Raw genomic sequence first — 10446 nt, forward strand, 5'->3', positions numbered from 1 at the left:
GTACAGCATATTAGGATCCTTCAGCACAAGGGATCGCACAGAAAATGGAGGTTATTATTACTGTTTATTTTAGAAATGCAATTAATATTCACTTCCTCATGTTCCCAGCACAACCACACACCTTTTCATGCTCTACTGCCTTCTCTAGCTCTCAGCGTCTCCTGGACAGCAGTCTGGGGCTGGGTTGTGAAAGTTGTATATAAAATAAAGTTTATTATCACTTGAATGAAACTAACAAATATATCAAAAGCAGAATTGCGAGTACACACTTTTTAGTGCAAAAGTACAAGTAAGAGAGAAACTTAGTGGGTTTTCTAGGGGGCTTTTACCATCTCAGAGCCCAGTGCAGATCTGTAACGCTCAGTACATTATAGGCAGGCCATTGCATTCTACAGAATATCTACGTTGCCACTGGTTTCTGTACTATTTGGGGGGAGGAGGCAGATTCCTGGGTATCGATTTTGGCGGGAGGCCCCAGCAGCACAAATCTAATGGAGGAGAGGAGAGTGTGGCCATGCAAAATGTCCCCAACTTCCCATGGGCCCCCGTAGATAGCCAGTTCACACCATAGAGTGGATAATGCTGGATGGGAAGGGGCGGGGCTGGCATGAGCACTGGGTCAGCCCCTCCCAGCAAACCTCTGTCAGTTGCCTCCTGGACTATGCCAGAGCTAGCAGCAATCCCCAAGGTTGCAGTGGTAGAAAAGGGCCTCAAGGGTCGTACTTCTTAAGCCAGCATCAGTCACTCCATGCTTATGTGGGCCAGATCCTTAGCTGGTCTTGCCGTTCAGTGGAACTGCGCTAGGCTCACCCAGCTATGGAAGTGGGCCTGGGTGCTCTGTGCACACGCACACACAGTTTGACCTTGATATGCTGCACATCAATTATAATTTTGTTTTAGAAAGCAAATGAATTTTTGTCCACTCTGGTTGGCTGCGCAGGTGGGTACAGCTTGTGTGGGATCAGGGGAAAGTTCACAGTCTGCTGCCCAATCATGGAAAACTCCTGCACTGCCTGTACCTGAAAGGGGAACCTCTCCTGATCAAGCTGCGTTGCTGCGCGGGATCATGGAGATCTGGAGATGGAGCACCTGAGTCTTAGCAGTGCACATTCCAGCAGTAAGACCGGGGCAGATCTCTTGCAAGAGTTTCCAAGCTGATCACTGACACTTACCGGGTGAACTTTGTATAAGAAATGGCTCTTTGCTGCTGGTGCTCTGTATTGAGATTGTGATATGTGTGAGCCTGATCCACCTCGAACCTACACCTACATGCCTCAGGAGGAGCTCTGCTGAAGTCAGTGGAGATAAAGCAATGGAAACCTGGTATTGGAGGAGGGGAAGGCACTGTAGTTCAGTGTCTGTTGTTGGTATGTTTGTGACTTGCAGAGCCTCCCATGCTGGAGCCTTCACACAGCTCCTCCAGGGTACCTCATTCCTCATCTAGAGCAGCCCCCGCTGGTGCAGCCCTGTGCACATCTTGAGCACACTATTTTTCCACAGCAATTAGATGGAGCTTCTCCAAATTCTAATTAGAAATCAGGCACACGCCTTTTTACCAGTGAGGGTGATTAACCATGGGCACAAACGCTCCAGGGAAGTGGTGGATTCTCTATCTCTTGGTGTCTTCAAATGCCTTTCCAGAAAATATACTTTAGCCAAGCACAAGTGATTGGGCTCAAAGCAGAGGTAAGTGGGTGAAATGTAATGCCCTGTGTTATACAGGGTAGGTAAATCTAGACGATCTGATGGTGTCTTCTGGCCTAAACTCTATGCATATGTGAAAACCCATTTTGCTGGGAACTAAGACATCATTTGTACCCCGTCCTCCAGATTCAAAAGGGGGATACTTAAACCGCACTATGCCACATGGTCACCAGCTGTGCGCAGTTTTGCACAATAAACGTTGGTGATCCCACAAAAAGGTTGGGAATCCTAGCCTCTAAGGAATGACAAAGCAGCTGCCTCGGCAGCTGGGTGGTGCCATTTCGCTACATGCAATGATTATAGCTGTAAAATCAGGGTGCAGTCAATCTACACATGAGGAGGGTAGCTGCAGCAGCTGGAAGCACAGGGTTATTTTCTGAAAGGCTGTTACTAATTACATCATAGTGATTCCTCCAGTTCCTAGATCCCCAAATGTTTGCAGGTGACAGGACTGGGCTGTTCTACTGGCATGGCCATTCAGAAGAAGGCAGCTTTCACGGCAGTGTTTCCAATGGAAAGAGGGGTTTCAAAAACCGGCTCGTTTGGCTGCCCCTAGGTCATCTTCTTGGCAACGCTGGCATAGGTGCGTTCTATCTCCTCATTGGCTGGGCATGTGTGGCTGAACTCATCACGGGAGTAGGCATTGTGGAGGTAGCGCCAGATGCCTGTCATTTCCGCTGGGATCTCGAAGTCACGGTATTTCTTGGCAGCAATCTAGAGGGATGAAGGGTGAGAAAATGCAGGTGATTATTAGACTTCTGGGTATCCAGATAAGATCTGGCCCCACTGACCTGGAGGCCCGCAGGCTTTGTTGTTAAGGCACTGGCCTGGTATGCAGAAACTCAGACTTCACTTCCCAGCTCCATCATTGGTTCCTTGGGCAACTCACCTAATCTCTCTGTGCCTCAGTTCACATCTGTAAAATGGGGACAATAATCCCACCTTGGGCAGTGTCCAGCACAATGGGGCCCCAGTCTCAGCTGGGGCCTCTAGGTGCTACAGTAGAACCTCAGAGTTACGAACTGATCAGTCAACCACCCATCTCATTTGGAACCGGAATTATGCAATCAGGCAGCAGCAGACGAAAAAAAAAAAGACAGTACAGTGCTGTGTTAAACATAAACTACAAAAATAAATAAAGGGAAAGTTTTAAAAAAAATTTTGACCAGGTAAAGAAACTGTTTCTGTGCTTGTTTCATTTAAATTAAGATGGTTAAAAGCAGAATTTTTCTTCTGCAGAGTAAAGTTTCAAAGCTGTGTTACGTCACTGTTCAGTTGTAAACTTTGAAAGAACCAGAACATTTTGTTCAGAGTTACGAACAACCATTCCCGAGGCATTCATAACTCTGAGGTTCCACTGTAGCACCTTGGACCAAACAGGACTCCATATCCATGAGCAACTAAGAGTGAATCTTGACTTGGAACTCCCAGGGTGCCCCCTAAAGGTTGGCTAAGGCAATCCACGTAAGAGAGGGAGTGAAAATCATGAAGTGGATGAAACAGTGAAGTCCACTGAGTTCCCACAAATCCCTCCCATCCCTTCTGGATCAATACCCTCATTCAGAGGAAGAAGACGGCCAGCTTTGCTGGAGAGAGATCAATAGACCTGTCAGCTCAGAATCTCAGCTTTCTTGGCTCATCCATCCAGCATGTCAGGGATGGCTATTACACACTGTGTTCTGTTCCTGCAGCAATGCTCTCCCTGACTTCACACTTATTGTTCATCATGGATGAGATGGATGGTTTCAAGGCTGTTAAGTCCAGAAGCAGAGGAGGGTTGCAGGTGGGAGGGGAGCTGTCCACCCAGTCTGGCTTTGAACCAGAGACACAAAGGTGTCCCAGCGCTTCCAAAAGTACTGGCTGTGAAAGCCATACCCCTGAAAATAACATCAGAGCTTCACACGGCCAGAAGGGGTGATACTGTGAAGGCTTTACTTGGGACATCGCCTTTGAGAGCTAGCCAGGACCTTCCCAGACTTTGGTTACCAGCACTGTGTTTGGGTCTGGCTAGTGCTGTTGGTCCCTCACGGAAGAGCAGGGGCTGGAGTGGGGTTGCCCCTACAGGTTTCTCTCCAGTGCTTTTCCTGTTTAGCTTTAGCTCCCTTGAGTGATGGAGCTTCCTTCACTCTCCTTGGGATGAAATTCACCCGTTTAAATGATCAGACCTGGCTCACCTGTTCTAGCCTCCCTCTCCAGCCCACTGCCCAGGTAAATGCCCTACTGAAGGGACAAGCGAGACACCGAGCAGGGGATAGCGCCAAAGGGATGAGTACAGACAGGCTTGAGTCAAGATATTCTGAGCTGGAATTGGACAGCGCCTCAGCTCCCCAAAGCTTCACAAAGTCAGATGTGGTGAGCTGGCTCTAGTTGGGAGTGTAAAGGGACCTGTACTGCTTTGGGAGGTGATTCTCACAAGCGCCTAAGGCCCAGATCCTCAAAGGTACTCATGTGCCTAACTGGCATTGATCTCAATGAGGTGGTAGGCCTAAGTGACTTAGGAGCACAAGTCCTGCTAACTGTCACAGGACCTTACACTCCCTGGGCATGAAGGCACTTTTGAAAATCCTGTACTTCGTGTGCTGGCCTGTCCTTTGACCCAGAGATTGTGGCCTCTGTAGCTAGTGGGTGGATTTACTTTGATGATGTGCAGCTTGGGCAGCAGGTTGCAGTCAGCTAACGTTAGCCTGTTCCCATCCAGGAACTTCCTGTTGGAGACCAGGACTTCCTCAGTACTGTCCTGGTCGATTTCTTCAGGGAGCGGGTTGTTCAGGTAGGTATCCAGGCGTTTGAACTCCCTCAGCAAAGCCTTCTCAAAATCTGCACCCAAGGAGAAACCAGTGTTAGTGTGAAAGACCTTGAGCAGATTCTGCTCTCACACCCACCAGTTTCACTGCAACTCCACTTATTTCAGTAGAGTTACTCTTGATCTACAACAGCCCAACTGAGATCACAGTCAGGGCCCCTGGCATCAGATAAGGAACCTGCCCCAATGCGTAGGTATAGACAGAATCCGTGCCCCTGTCCCCATAAAAAAAAAAAAAAATCTCCACCCTCACAGACAAATCCCTGATACTTGTACCTTTGAGCTGGACCATACATGAAGAGGGGTTTCCACCTGGGACCACTGTTGGGATTTTGGTGGAGAAACCCCGGAAGATATCCTTTTGGCACCTTCCAAAGAGCTCTAGGATCTGAACGTGCCCCTAATACGTATTGCCACCTTTCTCTGAGAGGGAGTGGTTAGAGGGGGTTGGCCAAACCAGTGGTAGACTGCCTCCCCAAGCCCAGATCCACCAAACACAGTGCAATGTCCCACTGCCCCCCGTAGGGTGTGCCAGAACTGCTCACAGTGTGTACAGAACAGGGCTCTGTGCAGGTGGAGCTACCAGAGCTGCTCCTTTAGCAGTCACCTATCCTGATGCTGTGCTGCTTCCAGGCATTTACAGCACAAGCTATGGATCATGATCCTCAAATGGTGCTGGGTGAAAGGCAGGGTTGCTTTTGTCCTTCCAATTTATTGCTTTACTTGCTGGGGGCATCACTTGGGCGGGTGGAGTGTGGGAGACAGTGGGGACTCCAGCCCAGCCATAGGATGCCCTCTCAACGAGCAGGAATCCTGCACACAGGAGTTATCACCAATACTCAGCACCTCTAGATCCCTGCCGCAGCTGCTGAGAGGCATCCCCTCCACCTCTCCTGGACGTTCTGTAGCTCCCATTCTGTGCACCGACATCCCCACCTTCATGGACTGTGAACAGCTGAGACACCCTCTGGATCTCCTTGGGTGAGCGAGCTATTTTGCTAACAGGTTTTGCTTCAGGATCCAGGGAAGTAAATTTCCAGGGGAAATGATGAACTCAGAATAATAAATAAAAATACCCCAGGGTTCCTTACTCTCATTCGCTTCCTTGCGGGGATTCTTGATGTATGCAGAGAACTTGGCAAAAATGTTGCTGCCCACATCAAAGGACTCCTTGTATTTGGGGCTTAGGTGTGGGTACCTTAAACAGATAATTGCATAGAGTCATATATGGAGAATTCACTCTGCCATTAGAAGGCTACTCAGCTGCATTCTCTTCTGGTGACTATACAACCCACAAGCACTGAGATGGGTTCAAAAGCCCTGCAATGATCAACCTCATCTAACTTCCTGCCCAAGGGATAGAGGGAAGCTCTGAGCTCTGCTGGGATGCTGGCCTCAGACAGGAGTGCACGGATTGGCACGAGGGGGATATGGAAACTCATGCAGCTCCCGTGGGGAAATGCCTTTTGTTCTCGAGGTATCCCAGTATACCCCGCATGCCAACATCATCCCAGCTGTTGTGTTAGGCCCAGCCCTGCACTGGCCCTAAGGTGGGCTTTGCCAGATTCAGGGTCTGTCCACACTGCAGTCAGAGCGGGGACTGCAGCCCGTGTAGACAGACCCAAGCCAGTTCTAATCTAGCTAGCTCCGGCAGCAATAGCAGCAAAGCTGCAGCAGCACAGGCTAGCAGCTCCAGTACCTACCCAGTGGCCTGGGGTGAGGAATGAGTGAAGAAGGTTGAAGGGTGCCTCAAAATAACACTGCTGCAGGTACCAAAACCTCTCCTGGCAGGGGGTGCTGTTCTGTAACTAGACCTGACCATCTGAGCAGGTAATATGCTTTTTCCCATTAGTCTGTTTGTCACAGGGTGGCCGGCCCCTTTAAGGAGAGCAACCCCATCTCAGCCCACCTGTAGGTCATTAATGCCATGCCCAGGTGACTGGTTGGCAGTTAATGAGTGCCTGGACATGAGGAAAGGTAGCTCAGCTGGTGGTGGGTGCACCTAGAGGAGATTCCCCAGGAGATCAGCACTACTGCTGGCTGAGCTTTCCCAGGGCAGGGCAGGGCTGGAAGGACTGACTGGTGAGCCCCTGGAGGGGGGCTGGTGGACTCTCAAATGCAAGGGAGGTAAGCCTGCCTGAATTATTACTCAGGCCATGGAGGAGGCTGTGGGACTCCTGAGCTTAGGGGAAGAGGCCTGAATTAGCTCCCAGAAGGAGAAGACTTGAGGGGCTAAAGAGCTTTGTACTCTGTACAGGAGTTAATCCATAAGCCGTTGGTCTAAGTGCCCTTGTCTGGGAGAGGAGAGGGCAGGACTGCACCATGCCATTGCACTGAGCTGAGACTCACACCTGCCCCATCTCTGTGCTGTGCCTGCTGGGCTGAAAGCTGTTAGGTGAGTGAGGATGGAGAGCAAAGCCTCAGTGTTTCGTGTGCTCAGCAGTCGCCCAGTGAAAGGCTTGAGCTTTGAGCGTTGGTGTGTCCGATGGTCGCTAAGGGTACACTCCTCCAGAGGCATTTCAGCCCCTAACTCCCACAGGAATCAGGCCTCTCAGGCTGGGGCTTTCAGAGGGGCTCAGCCTCCGCCACTGTGGACAGATTTGCAAGATATCCCAGCACCCAACATGCGCCCAATGTGCTGAGCTCGTTTGCAGATCTGGCCCTAGGACCTAGCGAGTATCTTGGATTCCTCTAGCATGAGCTCCTGGAGTGCCCCCATGCCAGCTTGCTCGGGACGTGGCTGCAATCTGGAAAGGGTCGTGCAACAATGACCTCTAGCTAGGTATGTCCCAAAGTTTGGCTAGGCACAGAGGGGAGTTTTCAGAGCAATATGGAGCTGAAGGAGGAAACCCAGGCTAGGATTCTGCTCCCTGCTATCCAAAGAGTGTTGCTTTGGGTTCCATCCAGACAGCCATGCAGCCACCAACAGCTGGTAACTCATCAGGGAGGTGAGAGGGGGGAGACTCGGGGGAGCCACACAGCTTTCTACAGCTCAGGATCTGGCCTAAAGCCCCAGCTGTGAACTGTTCCGGCCCTTTAAGGTGTCTCCTGTTTACCACTGCAGTGAACAGTTGGGGAGAGAGCCAAGAATGAGCGCATAATAACTGCTCGGCTGGGAGCTAGCTGCACTCCTAACCCCTGGGCTGGAGTGTTCACCTTGGCTTGGCTACATGCACCTGCCCCTTTCAAAAACAAGCAGAAAAAAGGTTTTCAGATCCCTTCCCCTCCCCTGCTGAAAAATAATGGCATCTGCTTCTTGGGTCTCTAAACCGATCCACTTGCACGTTCTCACCACATCCCCCACCCCTGTGGCTCGCCTGTCCAGCCCCTTTCCCTCTTTGCCTGCATCCAGAGATCACACAGTGAATTTCCTCCCATTGTGTTATCTCACAGGCCAAACTGTTTCCTTGCTGCTTAGCTATTCATAGAGGAAGGGGGAGGGAGAGTCACAACCTTAAACTAACCATCTCACACTAGGCAAAAGCCTATCTCTGCTTCTTCTGAGGGACACACAGCAGTACCTTGGCCTCAGCAATACCCTCATGGAGAGAGCAATATATTGCTCAGAGCAAGGGACTAGGGACAAGGGACATTCTACTCACTGCCACTGGCTCCCAGTCCCACTCTGTGCCTCTGTCCGTCCCCCCCCCCCCGCCCCACAAGATAACAAGATGAGTACCATTGCTGAACTGATCAATGTTTGCAAAGTGCAAGGGGCGAGAGGGGAGGTGGGGGGCAGGGGGAGCCCAGAATTGGGTAAGTGCAATGGCCACTACTGCACCCATGCCATTCGAGCTTTGCCATGGCCACAGATCTAGGCCCAGTGTTCTGATCTGGTGGCAGTTCACATCTCCTGGTTGGAAGGCTGCAAAGAAGTGCATAATACTATGATAATAAATACTTAGGAGGCGCCAGCGTCTGCTCCAGGAACTCCTCGATCTTAATGAAGTCTGTTTTCAGCTCCTTGTTGAACAATAAGAATGGAGGGTTGGTCCCTGGAGCCAGAGATTTCAGCTCTTCAGGTTTCCTGAAATGATTTTTTTTTAAAAAAAAGAGGGATTCACTGCTGAGGCGAAGGCCTCACTGCAAATGCAGTGTCACAATCTCATCTCACCACCATGCACAACCACCAAGAAGAACATAGAATGGTAGGACAGGAAGGGACCCTGAGAGGTCATCTAGTTCAGGCCCCTGCACTGAGGCAGGACCACGTAAACCTAGAACATCCCTGACCGGTGTTTGTCCAACCTGCTCTTAAACACCACATGATGAAGGCATCAAATAGTGAGAGACACAGATTAGTACATGGAGGAGACACAGTGGTGAGAAGGAATCATGGGCCCCGTGTTTTGGAGCCAGAGCCATGCTGATCAGGAGAGGGAGCTCCCTAGATAAAGGCCCAAATTCTACCCTGAGTTCACAGCTCCCATTGACTTCACTGGCCATTGGGACATCCATCTTTGGTGGCCCATGGGATATGTGTAGTCATTTCAATTTGCTGAGAGGGCTCACTGCCATCTTTTCATGGCCCTGTCTCTGCAGGATATCTTGTATAAATCTCCATGGACAAACTTCTGTTGTTCACATTGTGTCCCCAATTGCTTACAATGTCCTGAACTGTTGATTTTGGGACCAAATTTCCTGCTGGCTTATCCCCTGTGTAATTCCAGGGAGGTCAGCGGCGGGGGGCAAATGGAGCATAAGTGAGGCGAGAATTTGGTCACAGATAGACTGCTAGCAGGGACACCGCCTCGTAATGATGCCAGTCAGCTCCATCTATGCCAGTGACATGGCAGATGTAATGAAAGGGGATGTGATGCTGACAGCGGGAGAGATCTGAAGTGTAGAGTGAAGAGCAATTGAGCCATATGACACTAAGATTTTGTTGGTGCACACAATCCAAGGGGCAGCCCTGAGCTTCCCTGCTGTGTACTCTGGATATCTCACTGGCAAGAATTACCACCGTTCCCTTACCTCGTCATGTCCACTGTGGTCACGTTGAATTTGACTCCTTTGAGCCACAGAACCATGAAGAGACGCTGGCAGAAGGGACAATTCCCAATGTTCTCGCCATCCAGGCCAGCCTGCGGAAGGAGCAAAATAGACCAATGCTGCTCATTGGGCATAAGATGTCTCCCACAGCTGGGCCTCTGCAAGCGGCTTTGGGCAAGGAGCTGCTAGCACAGCTCCGGGCTTGGTAAACAGGCAGTGGCAGCATAACAGGTGATTCACTGGTTTCATTGGGAGTTAGGCCCAGATCGTCAAAGGTGCCTTTCTCTCCATTTTTTTTTAACAAGGAGATTCAATGCAACATTATGGTTGAGATTTCAAATGGACCAGAGATGGGAGATGCTCAGATGGTTCTTGTAGCAACTATAATCTAAGTCACATGGCACATTTATAGTCTATCTAGATATAGGCCCAGGCTGCAAAGTTTGCATCTGTGTTTAGGTTTTTTTAAGGGATATGTTAGGATTCAGGGGTCCATTCAGGATCCATTACACAGAGAGACACCTAGGCACCAAATTCAGATCTAGGTTTGCATCTGTATTTTGGAAATCCCTTCCCAGAAGTCTGGGGTTGGTTAGAGGCTGGGGGTCCATTACAGAGACAGGGCATCAGGCTGATTGAAATTACATGGGGAAGATGAAGGGGAGAGGCAGGGGAAGCCCAGTGCATAGCCAGCCCAGTACTAGGGAAGTGCAGTGGCCACTACTGCACCCATGCCAGTCTGAGCTTTGCCACAGCCACGGATCTAGGCCTAGCGTTCTGATCTGGTGGCAGTTCACAGCTCCTTTGCACAGTTGTGAATGATCACACATGATGCAAAGCAGGGGGTAATTAGCCCCTACTACTAGGGTTACCATACGTCCGGATTTTCCCGGACATGTCCGGCTTTTTGGGCTCCAAATCCCTGTCCGGGGGGAAATCCCAAAAAG

The 10446-nt window shown here is 50.2% G+C and overlaps 1 protein-coding gene across 1 annotated transcript in view; it reads right to left on the minus strand.

Annotated features, from left to right (window-relative positions):
- Positions 1-226: 226 nt before the first annotated feature.
- CLIC2 (chloride intracellular channel 2) overlaps positions 227-10446 on the minus strand; it is a 17838-nt gene continuing 7618 nt past the window's right edge. Inside the window, exons 2-6 of the mRNA XM_024199291.2 lie at positions 9482-9591; positions 8409-8534; positions 5599-5705; positions 4340-4521; positions 227-2418 (exon numbers count right to left, since the gene is read on the minus strand). Coding sequence (XP_024055059.2) covers positions 2257-2418; positions 4340-4521; positions 5599-5705; positions 8409-8534; positions 9482-9591 — 687 coding nt within the window. The 3' untranslated portion in view covers positions 227-2256. The remainder of the gene's footprint in view (positions 2419-4339; positions 4522-5598; positions 5706-8408; positions 8535-9481; positions 9592-10446) is intronic.

Source organism: Terrapene carolina, unplaced genomic scaffold, assembly GCF_002925995.2.
Source record: "Terrapene carolina triunguis isolate 2854851 unplaced genomic scaffold, T_m_triunguis-2.0 Scaffold172, whole genome shotgun sequence".
NCBI classification, from domain to species: Eukaryota; Metazoa; Chordata; order Testudines; family Emydidae; genus Terrapene; species Terrapene triunguis.